This window comes from Cyrtonyx montezumae, unplaced genomic scaffold (assembly GCF_038088225.1).
Source record: "Cyrtonyx montezumae isolate F1298 unplaced genomic scaffold, pur_monq_1.0 scaffold_11, whole genome shotgun sequence".
NCBI classification, from domain to species: Eukaryota; Metazoa; Chordata; class Aves; order Galliformes; family Odontophoridae; genus Cyrtonyx; species Cyrtonyx montezumae.
In genome coordinates, this window is record NW_027071837.1 from 4,909,695 (window position 1) to 4,927,690 (window position 17,996).

General features: G+C 52.0%; 2 protein-coding genes across 2 annotated transcripts in view; both read right to left on the reverse strand.

Moving 5' to 3' along the window:
• ATP11C (ATPase phospholipid transporting 11C) overlaps positions 1-8,700 on the reverse strand; it is a 48,468-nt gene extending 39,768 nt beyond the window's left edge. Inside the window, exon 1 of the mRNA XM_065729466.1 lies at positions 8,473-8,700. Coding sequence (XP_065585538.1) covers positions 8,473-8,499 — 27 coding nt within the window. The 5' untranslated portion in view covers positions 8,500-8,700. The remainder of the gene's footprint in view (positions 1-8,472) is intronic.
• Positions 8,701-13,022: 4,322 nt separating this feature from the next.
• On the reverse strand, positions 13,023-16,822 carry ARL13A (ADP ribosylation factor like GTPase 13A). The gene is made up of 7 exons (XM_065729813.1): positions 16,764-16,822; positions 15,990-16,060; positions 15,431-15,680; positions 14,799-14,892; positions 14,513-14,720; positions 14,092-14,193; positions 13,023-13,835 (listed from the first exon to the last, which is right to left on the reverse strand). The coding sequence occupies exons 1-7, from the start codon at positions 16,820-16,822 to the stop codon at positions 13,759-13,761; spliced, it is 861 nt and encodes a 286-aa protein (XP_065585885.1). The 3' UTR covers positions 13,023-13,758.
• Positions 16,823-17,996: the final 1,174 nt, after the last annotated feature.

A 17,996-nucleotide genomic window follows, 5' to 3' on the forward strand; every position in this document is an offset into this window, starting at 1 on the left:
CAAATTGCATCTATTAAGCGAGCACCGCCTGCCTTCCACTTTGCAATTACCTTACAAAATCTTAGAAATGGTACGTAACATACTTGAAGATAAGGCCAGATAAGACAACTGCTCTCCAATTCTTTCAAGGCATGCAGCAGAAAATCACCAACCCCTCCAGATACAACAGCAAGACCAGGGCCACACTGAGGACCCTCCACTTAAATCCTGCAGACTTCAGCTGAGCTAAAAGCCTACAGCAAAGCTCATTCACGGCTACAGAAGAGGCAGAACTGGAATCTTGTTCAAGTTGTGAGTAAAATAAAAAACAACTGAGACTGATTTGCTCCCCACATGCCCCACCAGGACGGCCTCCCAGGTGCTCAGCCTTGATTTCAGCTGCAGGAAAAAAACAAAAAGCCCTTTACAAACAGCCATGGCAAAGATAAGCGCATTAACCTTCCATTAAGGAGAACAGAACAAATGTCACTGACTACAAATGCTATCAATTACAGCTGAATGTCAAGGGTGGGCATGCTTTTAGAGCAAATCAGCTTCAGCTGAAATTCTACCTCAAAATGACCAAAGTTTCAGGAAAAAAAAATAATAATGACTGTAGTCAATGACATACAACAGGTGCCCAAAGAAGACATTCATAGTTACTCCAAACTGCATATCAGCTACTGCATAACGAGCTAAAAAGCCATTTGGAGTATGCTGGTTCTGAAGCACATCCACGCTCTCTTGGCAGGAAGCGCCCATATGTGAGAGTAGCAAAGAAGGTGGCAGCTGCTGCTGTGCAGGGTCAGCTCCCCCAGCTCAGCCCTTCACTGCCTCATGGCACAACCAGAGCAGCAGCACTGGTGAAAGCAGCAGGGGAAAAAAACAAATCCAAACAAAACACGCAGAGCACTCATCCCATGCAGGTGGGAACCAATCCGAGGAGCTCACCCCTTGATTTTGGCTAAGCCCAAGAGAAATTCCATAAGCAAATGCAACTGTTTATATACTTCTAATGCACCTATATCTATATTTAATGCATCTAAATTTTAATGTACAAAGATTTTTTTTAATGCATATATATATATTTGTATTTGGGAGTGCAATCATAAGGTGTTTTCTGCTCGATAAAGTGCTGAGTTCCAGCAAGTCTCATTTACAGCCTATGACTGCTGCAATACAAGATACAACAAAGCAAGAGAGTACAGAACATTTTGAAAGCAGATGTATCGCTATTGCAGCAACTTCACATCCAGGACGGACTGTGAAAGGAGATTTTAAATGCATATTGATGTTTTTCCCTTCCATTTGTGACAAAGCATCTTCAAACAAAATCTCCAGGCTACTTTCTGGCCACAGTCCAGTGGTGCTGGCAGCACTGAAGGTGAGGTCTGAAATCTGCAGGACCCGTCTGCCACAACCACGTGCCCCAAGGATGAAAACACAGAAGCAATGCTCTAAGTGATTCTTTTATCCCCCTCTTGTTTTTACAAAATCTGCTCCCAGAAAACTCATCCCCATTGGATTCCACTGGAAGCAAAGGGATAATGACAGCATCCAAGGCTTTCACCACATGGAGAAGCTGAGGACCACCTTTACCGTGTCCTCCCACCTCTTGGCAGGAGGAAAGGTGCTGTAGGTCAAGGTAACCAGTCCTGTGCAAACAAGAAGCAACAACACGCAAGTAGAGCATCAGCCTCGTGCAGCATGGAGAAATTCAGGAGCTGCACCAGGGCCAGGCAGACCACCACTGCAGGGAAAGCATTGCTTTGTAACGAGAAATGGGTGACTGCAATCCACGTAACAGATCCACACACATCCCAGAGCCACACGTACTGCAAAAAGCAAAGTACTAGCCAACCAGATCCAGTACTTACTGATCCAGCCAGTGAACTACCTGGTGGTCAGATGCTAGAAAAGACAAAATAATTCAGCAAACTGCAGTGCAGTGGTTAGAGAGAGCAGCTGGGCTGTACTGCATTAGTAAAGCCACCCTGCAGATAGCGTGCAAAGAACCACAGGAAAGAAAAACTGCAACAGAGAGGATATCACAGAGTATCGCTGTGAATGGTGTTAGACCAGCTGGTCACACACACTGCTCCACTGCAAAGCCCTACCTGGAGCACTGGTGATGGGACTGGAAAACAAGAGTTATGAGGTACAGCTGAGAGAACTGGGGCTGCTCAGCCTGAGGGGAGGCCTTGGTGCTCTCTTTAAGGACCTGCCAAGATGTTGCCAATCACGTTCCTGATGTGATAGGTGAGAGGATACAAGGAAATAGCCTCAACTTGCATCGGGAGGTACAGACTGGGTATCAGGAAGAATTTAATCATGGAGGTGCACGAGGGTGGTACTTGGGGATGTGATTTGGTTGCACATTTGTAGTGTTAGGTGATGGTTAGACCTGGTGATGTCATAGGTCTTTTCCAACCTATATGGCTCTACGATATCATTATTGCCAGAAGTGGCTTACTATTACCAAACATGAACTTACTGCCCACCTTCTCAGCAAGACACACTTTCTGATGTACACAGTGTCCTCATGGACAGTACAGAGCTGAACAGGCCCATCCCACTCACACATGGTTCATGCAGTGCTCACTATTGACACAAGCATGATGGTGCAAAAGGCCCCAGCAGTGATGACCCTCAGCCCCACTGGGCACAGAACCTCAAGGCTGGGGTGCTCACAGCCCTGCAATCTCTTGGCTATTAGAACAGGGGCACAAAGATGACAGTCTTCTCACCAGAGATAAGAAGAGCAGAGGTTGCATTTCTCCTGTGATGATATTTAATCATTGGTAGAGATCAAAGCCCAGATATCCAGATCCAAGTCCACTGTCTAGGCAGAGAACAAGCAGGTAAAGTCCAAAACAAGTGTGCTTTCAGTCAGCCACAGCACTAGCAAAACCTGCCAGGCAAAAGCCAGCCTGCGCTTCCCAGCAGTGAACCTCAGCTAGCACGGAAATACTTCTGAGATGATGCACCAGGAGAAGCAGCTTTCAGTCCGAGGTCTCATGTAAGGTATTTTCCAAGCTTGAGCTGTGAAAGCACACTGGCAACTACTGTCAGCCCTGGAGCAGGGTTCAGTGGGGACTCCAGTGGGCATCTTCCACAGAAGGAACAGCCAAGCACAGAGATGGGCACAGGGATACCTCCCAGCATTGGCACCCAGTCCCTGAGCACAATTAAAATACAGAAACTCCACTGGAAAATCCCCTGAAATGACATTTCCTGGGAAAAGCAAGTTGCTTAAGAACACACTCCATCACCCCAGTCCCAAGTTTCTTGAAAGACACAAATCCACCCTTCCTAGACAACATGCCCCAAGGACTTCCTCCTCCCTGGCTGGAAAAGGATCAAGTCTCCCACCTGCATGCAGTCCATCAGCACCAAGGAACATCCAAAGGCAGGCTGCTCTCAGCCACACGCCTCAGCACATGAGACCCTAGGGCAGAAGGATGCTCACAGCAACTCAGCACCCTTGGCTGAAAACACTCACTAGATGAGCAGACGCTTATTTCAGAGTGAAAGTTTCTCCTCGTTGAGACTCTGATGACGTTCTCAGCAAGTTTTGCTTTTTCTCAAGACAATGATTTCAAAAACCTCCCCAGCAGAGAGGATATGAACAGTTACAAACAGAAAGCAGCTGCTTTAATCAAAAAGAAAGCACATAAACCAAGGGCAACAGGATCACATTAAAGATGAGCCCCAAACCCCTGCTATTAATAGAGGGCCTGTTTGCTTTTATAGTTTCCACTGTTAAAAGCAAATTGCCACACTTGCAGTTGCAATTCAGCAAGAAGCCAAACCTTGCCTATACAATACAGCACATCACTATTCTCAGCAAAATACCAACTGGAGTCAGAAATGGTTTCAAGTGAAGAATAAAATGCAACTCCTGCATGTATCTAATTCTCAGAGGAAAAGTTTCTAAACACAAAGGACTTCATTGGCAGCATTGCTCTAACGTCAGACGGGTGCTTTCCAGCCCCTCCTTGCAGCAGTTTCAAACCTCTCCAAACAAAGCTGCACACACAAACATTTCGCTTGTCTGAGGTTGGGTTTCTGTTTGATTTTATTTATTTTTAGCCAAACAGTTGAGCTATTTCTGGGAAAAAAGGCTCCAGGTAGGAGAACGTTCTGCAACTTCAGAAGAAAAACAGTTAAACAAATTTGAGAAAAGTTTTTTTTTTTTTTTGTGGTATGGGCTTTGATAGGGACTTAGCTCTTGGAAGGAGCAGCTCAGAGCCAACACAGACCAAAACCCACAATGCTCTTAGGGTTAGGTGCTGTTTGCAGCTCACGCACTCTGAAGAAGCCCAGGGCCATGTGGGGCTGCCCCACAAGTGTTCACAAGAGCATTCCTAGCACCCTTCCTTATAGAAAAAAGTCCCACCTTGCAACACAGAACAGCAGATACAACAGCAAAACGTATCATGACCAGCAGTCTGTAAAAAGGAGACTCACTCCTTCACCGAACAGGGGGGGCCTGCAATGTGGAAAAATGAGAAGGCAACATCCCAGCACCACACAGTCCTGCGTGCAACAGGCTGCTCTGCATCTGCCCCACCGCTCTTGTTCCGTGTTTCTAGCTTCCTGATCTGCAACTTCAGAGTCCCCTCTGCGGTAACACGTGGTCTGTGTTGCAGCTGCTATCAGCAGAACCCGCTCTGAGTGTGGCCAACAGTGTTATCGTGCTAGGGATGCTATACAAAACAAATTCCAGCAACAATGCTTTTATTCATGAGAAGTTAAAGCCGCTTCATTTAAATCCACGCTCTCTCGAAGCATGGGATTCAGCCGAGCAGAACAGCAACCCGAAGTCACGGACCCTACAGCACTGTGTGCCCAGACCCAGACTGTGCTGCCCACAGTTTTTTCCTCACTTTAAGGAGAGCAAAATGCTCAAGTTGGCAGTAAGGCACGAGGTATCTGACACGCAGCCTCGCTCTCAAGGTGCTAGCGTGGCTGGACTAGGGAAAAAAGTGGTTCTCAAGACTTCTTCCTCCCACCTGTGCTCCTTATGAGAATAGGAACTGCAATCATACACTAATGTTTGCTTCACACTGTTTAAAAAAAAAAAAAAGAGTAAAGCTAGCATGAAAGAAAATAACAGATGTGTTCCATATCCCAAAATAGACAGTATTACACATTTGCTGCAAAAACTAGCGATGAGTGTAAATGAGCACCCTCCACCGCACGTGCTCCCGTGCAGCTCTTGCTCCTGCACCCCTGCCCAGCCAGGGCATGGGCACCTTGCTGTTGTGGTCCCTGCCCTCCCTACCAGCCCCAGGAGGGCAGGGCGCAGCCCCCACCCCCTGCTGCAAGAGCCCCAGGCTTCTCAGAAGGACATGAGCAGCCTGCCAACCTCCGGCACACACCTCTTGAGTCAACACGTGCCTTTTCCCAGCCCTTTCTACTGTCTTTGCTCCTCCCCAGAGGACAGGGAGGCCAGGCAGCTATGGCTTAATTGACACAAGGGGACAAAATGCTCTGAGCCCACAGATGTGTACCCTGGGGGGAGATGGAGGGAGCGTCTGAGCACCGGGTTGGTGGGGCAGGGCAGCAGGAATGCACCCGGGCTGCCCCCACCCAAGCCTTGCAACGCCAGTCCTCCTCTGCATGGGGTTTTGGGGCAATTCAAGTAGGACGACCTTCAAAACACAAAGGGGCATTGTGCAACCACCTTGCCCAAAGCAAACCTCAACTCTCTCGCCAGGCACAACTTGTAAGCATGGAAGCTTCCATCTGCAGAGACAGGATCCAGCATCTGGGTGCTCCAGGAAGGGATCCTGAAACCCAATTTGCAATCATTTGCACAAGGGAAAAAACCCTCCCATGTCACAGGCTTAACACAAGCAGAGCTCACCCTGGAGGACAGAGAGCAGACAGCGAGGTGCTGCCAGACTGCTTGGGTCCCTGGCTGGCAGCCACAGGTAACACAGGAACCAGTTCCTGCACGCCTGTCCCTTGTCACCCCACTTCGAAGCAGTACGTGCACAATTTTGTAATTAAATAAAACGAGCCTCAGATGGAAAAAGCAGCACTAAGCACACAAATTACAGCCTGCTACAAAGGCTGCACAATGCCAACCTAGTTTGCTCTTCTTGTTTCCCACAAAGACACTGAGCAGCTGAGCCCACGGCACTGCATGAGGGACACGCAGGGGACAGGCTGCCTTCCTGACCTGTGGGCTACTGGCATCCACATGGCACTGCCAGCAGCGAGGCTGAGGAGAAAGCAGGTGAGACATCATCACCAGGACAGACCTGCACAAAGACAGTGGCACTGCAGAACGGATTTGGCCAATGCAGAAGCAACACAAGCCCACTGAAGAGGTGTCATCATCCCCAAGTTCAAGTCAATGCTCACCAGCACCCAGTGCTTGCTAACATCACCACACAAGGGATGCAGCTTTATGTAAAAGCGAGCGGGAAAAAGACAAAAAAAAAAACAACAGTAACTTTTCTTTGTGCATTCATTGGTTCTTACAAAGCCTGAACCTGTGCTCACCCCGCTGCACTGGCAGAGCTGCTAGCAGCTGCAATTCATATCCCTGCCTGCCAGCCACTGCCACTGCCTTGCAGCCTTGGCCCCAACGTATGGCTCCCTGCAAACTTCCAATGAACCCAGAAAGGTAATTAAGAAAAAAAAAGCACACTGTCTCCAATCCACAACACGGGGACCTGCCCTGCACACAGAGTGTGGGCTCCAGCCTCTCACTACACGCACTCTCGATGCTGCTGCAGCCTTCTCACAAAGGAACGTGAGCAGCGTGAGACTAAAAATAAAACCCCAATACCAAAATCCGCTTCCAAAAGAGAATTGAAGTTATATTTCAAGTTGACAGTATCTCCTTAAAGTGGATTAACCGTGGCAATCCAATCCTGCCTCCCCACAGCGATTCCGGCGCAATGCTCATCTCAGCTGCAGAGATCTCAGTGGTGTAAACCGAAGCTCAGAGCCCATTTGTTCCTGCAGGGAGCACGAGCCTGTGTCCTGTGAAATACACCTGAAAACAGACTAGCATCTCTGAGCCTCTGGCAGAGCCCAGGCGCTGAAGCAGCAGCACCATTTGTCAGAGCAGCCTTGTGGGGACTTCAGCACAAGACAATCTCCAGCCTTCAAGCACTGCAGCAAGCTTCCCGCAGTGCCACAGCACAAGCACCTCGAAGCCCTGTGCTGTCCATATGGCTGAGGGCAGCCCTGTGACACTGAGCCACCCCAGGGCCGATGTGCAGCAGCAGGAGCTACTATCTGCCCCAGCCTGGGCAGGGCAATCTGTACGGGCCTGATAGCAAGCAGGGATCACTCAGAGAGCTGGGAGAAGTGTTCAGCCACTGCCGACCCTAAGGCGTAACAGATGTCTCCAATTCCTTTAGGCATAAGGATGATGGAGCCAAGCATGAAAGGCACCCATGGATCCCACAACTGTCCCCACAGTCCCCCAGCACCCGCTTACACAGAGCAGACAACTAAAATCAGTTTCTAACAGAACTCCAGTGCTCTGTATTCCAACCACCTTCTGATGTGCACTGCAAGCCTCCAGCACGGGAGTGGTAGGAAGCACACAGCAGGGCTGAGTCTCAGTAACTGGGGGCACTGCAATTATATCTGCTACGTTCATGCCTGGGGCTATCAAACCAGAGCCACAGTTGCTGTATCTGCTGTGAGTCCAGCTCAAAGGCTCCAACAGAAATGCAATCTAAAAGCACAAACCCAGCAGAATTAACCATTTTCACTCCTAGTGCAACTTTAAAAGAAGGAGGGCTCCTTGTGCTGAAAGTCTGTCCTAACTTCTGTTTTTGAGCAAGATGCTTAACACGGCAAAAAAAAAAAATCGTTTTTCAGCAGTTTTGCTCCAGCAGCAGCTGAAGGCCCCCGGGGTCGAGAGGGGCACACAGTGCACCAGGAACACACAGCTGCGACCTGAACCCCAGCAACTTCGCTGCGCAATCAGCCACGCTGCTGAGCACACGGAGGCTTCAGAAACGATGCAAAAGCCCTGCTTTTACACTTGCTGCAGAACAGGAAAAAGCGAGTAGTTGCAGAGTCCAGTCCAAGCAATGAGGTCACGGGGAAATCTCCAAAGTAGCTTATGTGGCACTGGGGAGGCTTTCAAGATGTTATCTGGGGACAAGAAAAGCTAAGAGGAGCAGCGCTGAGCATGCTGCCGGCTGCACGGGGCGGGCGAGTGCTTCCTGGGACGGGGAAATCCCTCTGCATTAACTTTATTACTATTATGAAAGGGGGGGGGGGGGGGGGGGAGAGGGAGGGTGTTTATATTTTAAAAAGAAAATCCTACGGAAGAAAAGGTTCCCGCTCCAACAGCAAAGCCAGTGCCTTCCGGAGCCCCGCAGCGCCCGCAGGAGAGGCTCGAGGAGGACGAGGGCCGCTCGGTCCCCGCGGCGGCCGAAGCCCCACGGGAAGAGCGACCCAAACGCGCGGAGATCCCGACCTCCCCCCGCCCGGCCCCGGCCCCGCACTCACCAGGCGGCTCAGGCTGCGGCGGAGCATCGCGGCAGCGCCCGGCCCCGCCGCCCTCACCGCCGCATCGCCCGCCTCGCCGCGGCCCCCAGGCTGCCCCGCCGGCCGCGCACCATGCCCGCCGCGGGGCCCCGCCGGCCGGCCGGCTCTCGAGGCACGGCTCCCGGCGCTGCGGGCCGCTCGCCTCGGCTCGGCTGGCGGGCACTTCCCCCCCGCGCCCCCGCTCCGCGCTTTCGTCCACCGCCGCCCGAGAGGCGGAACCGCCGCGCCCGGGGCAGCCTGGGAGCTGTAGTGCGGAGCCCGCGGCGCGGCCTGGGGACGGATCCCCGCCCCCTCCTCCGCCCCGGCCCGCGCTCGTGGGGTCCTAACGCCGGGCCGCGGTCTGCTCCGCTCCAGGCACTTTCCCTTAGTCCAGGTGCAGCTGTGCTGTTACCTTCCACACAAAAGCACAACCACAACAAAGGAAACGAGAAAAACAACGCTTGGCAGATTAAAAAGCGTTGTAAATAATGAATGGCAATCGTTAAACATCTTAACGTCACGCCTAACCGGCTCTGAACTTCCCTCCCGCTCAGCACGGAGAGCTCCCATTGCCCCACAGACACAGCCTGGTTGTGCCAACAGAAAGCAGCGGCTGTTGCACCCCAGTGTCACTGCAGCGATGCCCAGGGAGCCGCCAGACTTTGAGACAACGACTCAGGGACAGCAAAACCGCTGTGTCAGCAGCGGCCGTCCCCGTACGGAGGAAGCAAAACATCCCACACCGACACGAAGCAGCCTGCGGGATCCAGCCCGTGTGCCGGCATCCCTGCCCCACCTCGTGGGTCCCGTCCTTGCTGCTCTCAGTGCTCGTCGCTTTGCAGCGTTCTTTGCTTCTTCTGCCACCGCGCGGCCGTGCAGGGGACGAGCTGTCTTTGGAGGAGGTGCCACGGGCCCTTCATTCTCGCAGGCTGCGTTAGGGATTTTATATCTGCAGAGGACGGGCACTGATGCAGGTGAACCCTTAACGCTGGGATGACCTGCAGGCAATCTTTTTAACCCATGCAGACCCAGTTAGGCGCTCATTTACCAGCAGGGCATAGCTTGGGAACTTGGCACTCACTGCCACAGCACCTACCAACTCTCAAAGCCATTTTTTTCTGCCTTCAAGACCTACCAAGGGTCCTCTCCCATCTGGGAAAGACGGCATGGAAAGTTTACTTGCAGAACGGCAGGGAGCACTTCGAGGATGGAGGCTGCCATGGGCTGTACTTTCTGCAGCCTTCTTGGAAAAAGAGAAGGAAGCAGCCAGCTCAGTCTGTACCACACTGTACTGAGCTGACTCAGCAGCAGCGTGCATGCTGCAGTGTCAGTTGAGCAAGGAGATTTACACACACTTTTATTTCCTCCCTTTCCTCTCTCAAAGTCCATTTCAAATCAATTCATCACTCCTCCAGCAGTTTTCCTTGCTGGTCACAGAGTTCAGGTGCTGGTTGCTGCAAGCCTGCACAGCAGTTGTACCTTGCAAACTGGACACATGAAAACACCAAGGGCCTGCAAAAATCAGCCCCAAAACCTCAGCTGTGCTTCACACTGAAGATGGGTTGGAAAGTCTTAGAGCACTGTTGGGCAGCAGGAATGATCTACATCATCAGCTGTAGGTCAGGGATCTGTGCTAGCAGTTTGCTAAACTCATCTGTGCTCAGCTTTAATATGCACTTTAATAAGGTGTAAGATCTTTCACAGGCAAAATGTGAGCCCTGATTGCTATGGAAGACTAAAATGAATATTTTTTGTTAATAAATCAGCTCTTGATCTCACATCCAGTGATATGCTATAGCAAAACCCTTCTAATTAATACACTGATAAGCTTTCTCAAGAAACACTTTCCTCTTAGACTGAAATAACATATTCAAATATGCAGTGACTTAGAGTGATAATTTATGAAGTAGAAAAACTAGATTTAGTTAAGACTCCTTTTTTGAAGAAAAACAACACTTTTTTATTAGAGGAAAAAAAAACAACCATGAGTATATTTGTTGCATGATGCAACAAACCTGTGTAGCTCAGGCTCTTGCACACTCCCTTATGCCTTGAAACAAATACACCCATTAAATAAATTTGATTGTTTCCTTCCTCCTCCTGCCAGCAGTAATGTCTCCAACAAGGCTCATTTAACTTAGAAAGAGAAAGTTTCCATATTTTCTAGATCTCCAGTCCTCATTTTCTTCCTGTTCCCTGCAAAGTTTTAATAGCCTCTTTCATAACAATCAGGGGAAGCTCAGGGAGTTACTCTCATCTAATTAAATCTGCTTTCTTCCCTAACAATTCTGCAGAGTACATGGCAGTAAACAAGCTAACTCATTTTTGATGTAATACAACAGAGGATCTATAACCAGTAGCAGAAGCTCTCACACAGCACTGGGCATGGCTGTTTGATATTCAGCTCATGCAGACACCCACTGAGCAAGGCACAGTGCTGCCCACAGCCATTGAGAGCCACGGGGGGGATTGATGTGCTGCCCCACGCCGCATGCCAGCGTGTCTCAGCTCAACATTCTGAATGAGCTCGTAGAAACAGGCCCTGGTACACTCACTCAGGGAAAAAAAACAACCAAATAATAATAAAAAAAAAAAAAAAAACAGAGAAAGTAGTATTTCCCCACAGTTCCCTTTTACGACTGTGCCAGAACAGCAGGTTGGCACCCAGCCCACCTGACAGTCAGAGGGCAAGAACTCCAAGTAGGAGAAAGTTTACTTTTCATACAACTTCCTAAGCCCCAAACCACTCCTATTCTGGGCCTTTATCCACCCAAACACCCACTCTGGTGTTTCACAACCATTCACCTTACTTGAGTGCATTTAAGTATACACACGTAGCAAGTCACGTTCTTCCACAGGATGCCTTGAGGAAAAGCCATGCACCTTACCTACATCTGTGGTACCTGGGGCCATATCCCAAGGAATTACTAAGCCAGCCCAAAACAGAAAGGCTATCACACAGGGGCTGGTCAAGCCTTCATCAGCCACAACTACCTTGCAGCAAGATTTTATTATTATATATATATAATTTTTTAACCTTTAGTCCAGCTCAGGAAAAGAGCAGCTATGTAGGCAGGGTCTCCACCACTCACCAGCTCCCAGCATCCACCTGCAGGGAGCTCCCAGTGCTCATCCTCTCTCTATATACACCCTACAGGCTATGGCTAGCCATGTGCTGAGCATTAAAGGGGTGTGGGTGGGAACAAGCAGCACCTGCAGGCAGCCTGTGAGATGGGATCCCTGACATCATTCACCTTGCAAAGAACTCATTAGCTACAATCAGTCACCTTTGCTCTTAATTGTTTTTGCAACACTAAAACAGTGTCCAGAATGAGTGCCTGGGCGGGTTTCTCCCAAACTATCTTCTGGTTTGTTCTTGTGTTACTTGGAGTTAAGCAGAGTTTCTGGGTGTGAAAGAAGGAAGTGATGCTGAGACCACTGCTTTGTGTGCTCTTCTGTTTGTTCACTCCTGGAAAGGCTCACTTAGGGGAAAAAAAATACTCAAAATTTTATTTATAAAATGCAATTACAGATGTACAGCAGGAGAGATTCTCATGCAACCCCCTCCCACAGGGGACCTTCCGCTCTATCCACAGCCATGGGACAAATCAACTCTCAATGTTGCCTTCCCCACAGGTGCTCACTGAAACATCTCATCACCTCCTGGTGCAGTGCAAACCATCACCAATTGTTGCAAATCTCAGACAAGGACAGCCTCTCTTCCTTTGCCTTTCAGCAGGCAGTGCCACTGAGCACCACAACTTCCAAAGGCTCCCTCTCCTTGCCATTCATTCACCTGACTGGGGGCTGTAACTTGAAAAGGAGAAGGATGGAAATGATGGAAAAAGCTCTGTTGTACCTCTGCACACCCTGCTACATACTCTTGTTACAGCAGCTGCTTCTCGCATGCTGCAGGAGCAGTCCAACCCATTACTTGGTGGCACAGAGCAGCTATTAACTAACATATTTGGGTTTATCTATTGGGGGGTTGATCAAACAGGCCTTCAGAATCTCATTCCTGAGCTTTATCTGATTCTGAGATAGGGCGTTTTTAACTTAGAGTTCTTTCTGCTTAGATTCTAAAGAATATAAAATTCATATCCTCAGCTGGTGCAGGTCAGACTTGTCTCCTGATTTGTGGTAGGGATTAGCTGCTCTGCAGCCACTGAAACACTGGTTCTGAAATACATCCGAGCTGTCACTACTCACCTGAGATCATTGTTAGGAATCATAGAATATCCCAAGTTTGAAGGGACCCACAAGGAACATCGAGTCCAACTCCCAGCTCCCACCTCCACACAGCAGCACCCCAAATTCAAACCCCACAACCCATTGCCCAAACTCTCCTTACACTCCATCAGCTTTGGGGCACAGCTGCCCAGCGGCCTGTGCCAGCACCCCGCTCCCCCTTGTTGCACAAGAAAAAGAGAATAGAAAAGGGTTGTGATGCATTTATTGCTTTCTCTTCCTGCACAGCAGAGGGAGCTGCCGGCCCTCCCGAACTGTGCCCACGAGGGACCGCGATGGAGCCGTGCCCCGACCCTCCGCGGTGCAGAGGGACAGCAGGCTGGCTTTAAGCTGTTGCAATTCATCACTATAGACCCTGGCAGTCGAGTCTGATAATTTCACAGAGCACAAGCAAGGCAGAGCAGCCAGAGTTGGTCTTTTCCCTTTTTCAGCCCAGCTGAAGGCGTTAGTGTTTTTTTCTTGCCCTGCACACAGCAGACTGGGCTTATGAACCTGTATCTATGGGTGGGTTGTGTTAAAAGGAGATGGTACTCTGTGCCTTGGTTCAGGCCAGAGCTGAGCATGGCTCTACCTGTCTGACCTTATCAGCGTGAAGCTCAGGCAGCGGGCAGGGGCTGAATGAGCAGCTGAGCCAGCCCTTGATCCACAAACACAGCTTCTCCAGGGTTTGTGCCAGTTGAAGAAATGGTTTTGTTTTCTTTTTTTTTCCCCATGGGATATTTGCTCTGAGCTTCCTCTCTTCTGCAGACTCAGCAGAGTTCAGGGCAAGTCTTACATAGAATATTAACACAGGGTCAGAAAGTGCTGTCTGTTTCCTTTTCAGGCTGTTTACAACCTGGCTGCCAAAGAGGCTTTTTACAACGGGACTTCTGGCTTGCTCCTGCAGATCCTGAATTTCAAGTCACACAGAGGACAACAGTGCTGCTGTTTCTGCCCCAGGACTGCCAGCTCTGGTTGAACAGCCCTGGAGCTCTGCACAAGCTGCAGGACCACGCATCCCCTGCGACTCGTCTGTCCTGCTCAGGGGGCGATGGCAGACGGCTGCTTCCTCTGCTCCTGCCGCATCTTTAGAGCCAGCATCGCCCGGCGGTACAGGTCTGGGGGGAGGAAGGGAATCAGACACTAAGGGTCTGAGCCTGGCAGCCTGTCATTGTGTGCTTGGGCTCCCTGGCTGCATCCTACTCGAAGGCAGCAGCCACAGCACCCACCTCCCCAGCACCTTGCCCTGCCTGTACCTGTGCTCCCTCACTGGGTACTATGTGCCCCAGGGTTCCCTAGCAGCTCAAACCCTGCTGCTAGCAGAATGGGCCCCCTCGATGCTCTTGGGCAAAATCAATCCTGGGAAATACCAACCAAAAGTACTTGAGACCTCTTCCCGCTGCTGCTCCATGGCAGGCTCCTGCGATTTGATTTTATTCTTGATTTTTTTCTTCTTTTTCTTTTTCATGCCCTGTGCTGGATGGAGAAATACAAAATTTCAGGCATCATGTTTAGACAAGAGTGACTGTGTCACCAGCCTAGCTGGGAGGACTGCTGCTGGCAGGTCTGCAGCCCTCCGTCACCTCTGCACATCAGATATGTCTCTCCACATTCCCATCCAGACTCATGCCAGCTGCTCTGTGCTCAACTGACCTGCAAGCAGAGCTAAGATCCCAGGGACTGCTGGTCCACCCCAGCACCATGTGCCTGGGTCCCCAGAGCCACCCCAAGGGGGCACAGGGATCCCAATGAGCCTGCATGGGTGTTGCCAGCAGCTCCTGCAGCCTCATCTCACCTGGATGGGGGGCAGCCATCCCAGCGGGCCCAGGCTCCTCCTGCCCGACCTTATTGGGGGCCAGCAACCCCCTAGCAGTGCTGGCTTGGCCATCAGCTCCTCCTGCTGCTCCTCCCTCTGGTTCTTCAGCTGGGCTCAGCCGCCCTGTGCCCTTCTTCTTCACTTTCACCTTCTTCTTCCTCTTTCCAGGGCCTTTTGCACTCGCCTTCTGGACAGGAGGAAGAAGGGGAGAGGTGATGGGAGCTCCTCCACCTTCTGCTCCCTGCTGCGGCTGGCGGAATCTCACCTGGAGACCAGGGGGAAGGAGGTGGTGGGTGGGCTGGGGCCCCTTTATCTTTTCTGCACTGCAAGATTTCTCTTCCCCTTGGGCCAGGGGGCTGCTGTTGGGGTGAGAGCGCAGCTGGGGTTAGGATGAGCCCCATGCAGATAGGAGAATAGCACTCATGGAGCTGCACACCCACCTGTGTGCAAGTGAGCGGCCTTGGGCTGCTCGGGGTCCAGGGTCAGGTGTAGGGGAGCAGGCGGTGGGGAGCTGCAGGGAGTGCTCAGCAGCAGCACGCAGGAGCCAGCGCAGTCCTTGCAATGTGCTGCGGGCTGGGCCCACAGCTGCACATGGCTCCTGAGAGCGGCGGGGTTCAGTCAGGCCCCCAAAACCCCCAGTTATTTATGGAGGGGAAGTGGGCTTGGGGCAGCCCTGCACTCACGATGCGGCAGGGGGAGTGGTTCTCGTTGACCAGCCGCTGCAGTGCCAGGTGCTCGACCAGCTCACACGGCAGCAGGGCGGCTGCCACGTCCTGCTTGTTGGCCAGGCTGGGGCACAGGGAGAGGTGGTCACCCCCTGGAGCCATCTCTCTACATGTTCCCCATCCCTGCTGGGATTCCCACTCCTCCCCACAACCCCATACACTACAGCCTTACAGCAAGAGGGGCTTCCCAGAGACATCGGGGTGACTCAGGACGCGGCTCAGAGCTTTGCGGGCCTCCTCCATCCTCACCAGGTCGCTGGAGTCCAGCACGAAGAGCAGCCCATCAGCTGCACCATAGTGGCTGCGCCAGGCACTGCGGCAGCGCTGGGATCCGGGCAGCTCCACCAGGGTCACCTCAAACCTGTTCACCCGCAGGCGGGTCTGGCCGGGCTGTGCTGCGGGCAGCACCTCGCTGGCCAGAGCTGTGTGCAGGGAGATGGCTGCGGTGTGAGAGCATCCCTTCCATGCATACATCCTGCTCCCTGGCCACATCCCCCCGCCGACTTGTGGGATTTCCCAAGGCACAGCCAGCACCCTGTTCCCCAGAGCAGCAACCTGATTTATTTACTTCACGGCCCATGACTGGCACAGCCCAGCTGAGAGGGATTTGTGGGACATTGCTGCTGGGATATTGGGCATTGCATCGCCTGCTGCAGCCCACAGGTACACTGGACACAAGCAAGCACCACGCTTCCCATGGGACCCTCCCCGCAGAAAGCCATCCTCCCTACCTCTCATGATGTCTGTGATGATGGAGCTCTTCCCTGAGTTGTCCAGCCCCATGACGAGCAGGGTCACCTTCCTGGGGGCAACATCAAGTACTGAGAATCAGAGCTCCATCTGAGCCACTGTCCTCAGCCATAGTGCTGGCTGCCAGCTCTGCCCCCCCCTCCCCCCCCAAAGGTCAGGGGCAGGATGGTGGTGTGGGCTTTGTCCTGGGATGGACAGAGGGCAGGGATGGTCCCTGGTGCCTGGGGAGAGGGTGAGGGCAGAGCTACAAGCACCAGCACCTGGAGCACACTGTCACTTTTAACAGCAACTGTTTCCTCTGAGATCATACGGGGCTGGGCAATTGTATGCACAAGGCAAAAACAGTGTTACTTGTATAGACACAGTTAATGATTTTCTTAGCGTTTTTCTGCACTGTAACTAAACAAGAGGTAGTGGAGACATTCTATGAACTTCTGCCTGGACCCAAGAGATTTTTTTCCTGTTCCTCAACAGCCTTGTTTGGTGCAGTAACACGCTCCATCTGAGCATTTCCTCTTTGGTTTACATGTCAACAACGTGAGTCATTTTCACCTTAAAACAAACAAGAGCCTGCGTGGGCAGTGAGCTCCACCTCAGGCATTGCAGCACGGCGTTGTCACTGCTGGGATGGGACCATAAACCCCCACACTGCTCCTCCCAAGACCATTAAACCCAGCTCCGTGGCACTGTATCCCTTGCCCTGCACTTTGGGGAGCCCTGACACAGCACCCCAGTGTCCCGCAGCATGGATTTACCTGACGGGCTCCTGCACGGCCTGCAGCCAGGTCCAGCAGTGTGAGAAGAGGTGGAACATGCTCTGCTCTGTGCTGCAGGGACGGCCTCGTGGGCACCCACAAACCCAGCAGCTCAGCGTGGCCCCGTCCCCAGGCTCACACCACAAGCTCACTCCCCTTGCAGCTCCTTTGCGTAGCACCTGCTTAAACCTAATCTGGATTTATGTGATTTACTCCCTGCAGCCTTCCTAATCCATGCAGGTCAGCCCAGGCTGCTGTGCACTGCTCCTCCAGGAACAGTTTGGAGGCTTCAGAGCAGAAATGACACAGCTGGGCGGTGCCTGGTTGAGAGCAGGGTGGTGGGAGGGGGGCTCTGAGAAGCATCCTGGAGGTACCAGATTGCTCTGCACGCCCATGGCTGCTCTTGGCACCGCAGATACCTGTGCACTGCCATGTGTTTGTTGTCTGAAGCAGATGGTGTCTGGGTGAGGATGGCACAGGGCTGGGCCGTGGTGACAGTGGGGAGGAAGATGACCAAGCGCCAGCTCCTTGATCTGCAGCCCCACAGTGCTTATCTGGCTCCTCAGGTTTCCTGTTGCTTCCCACAGCCACGGCTGGCTCTCTGCAGGCAGAGAGGCTGCACAAGGGGGTGTGAGCCATAGCAGCTCAGTGCAGAACATGGGATCCAGAGGGATGAGGACATGAGACCTGCTAAAAGCCATGCCAGGAAGTGTAGGCTGCAGGTGGGATCCATGCTTGATTTCTCAGCACCAGCAGCCATACAGCAGCCATACTGCAGTGAGCTGGGCCTGCAGCAGTGATGCCAAGCACTCTATAGCACCCATGCATTGGATTTCCCCATGCAAACCCTGCAATGGGGCAGAACACACCAGGGCACGAGGGTGAGGCAATGCCTGGCCCCAGGTCAATGGCCCATGTGGGTGGGGAATGCACCCAGTTAATGATTGACAGAGGAAGTTTCTGTAGTCACACCATGGCCAGGCACAGCCAACTGCAGTATTCAGGGTGGTGGTGTGCCCGCATGCTCCATCTCTCCAGCAGCATCCCGGACTGTGTGAGGTGAGCAGGTGGCACCCAGAGCTGTCACAAACACCAATTCAATGAGCACTAGAATCTCATTTCTGGCTGCCGGCAAGCAGCCTGCCTCCTGACATCCACACCCTCACTGCCTCCCACGTGTGCTCATCACCTCCTCCTACTCATATGGGTGCAGCCATGACCCACTTCCCAGCG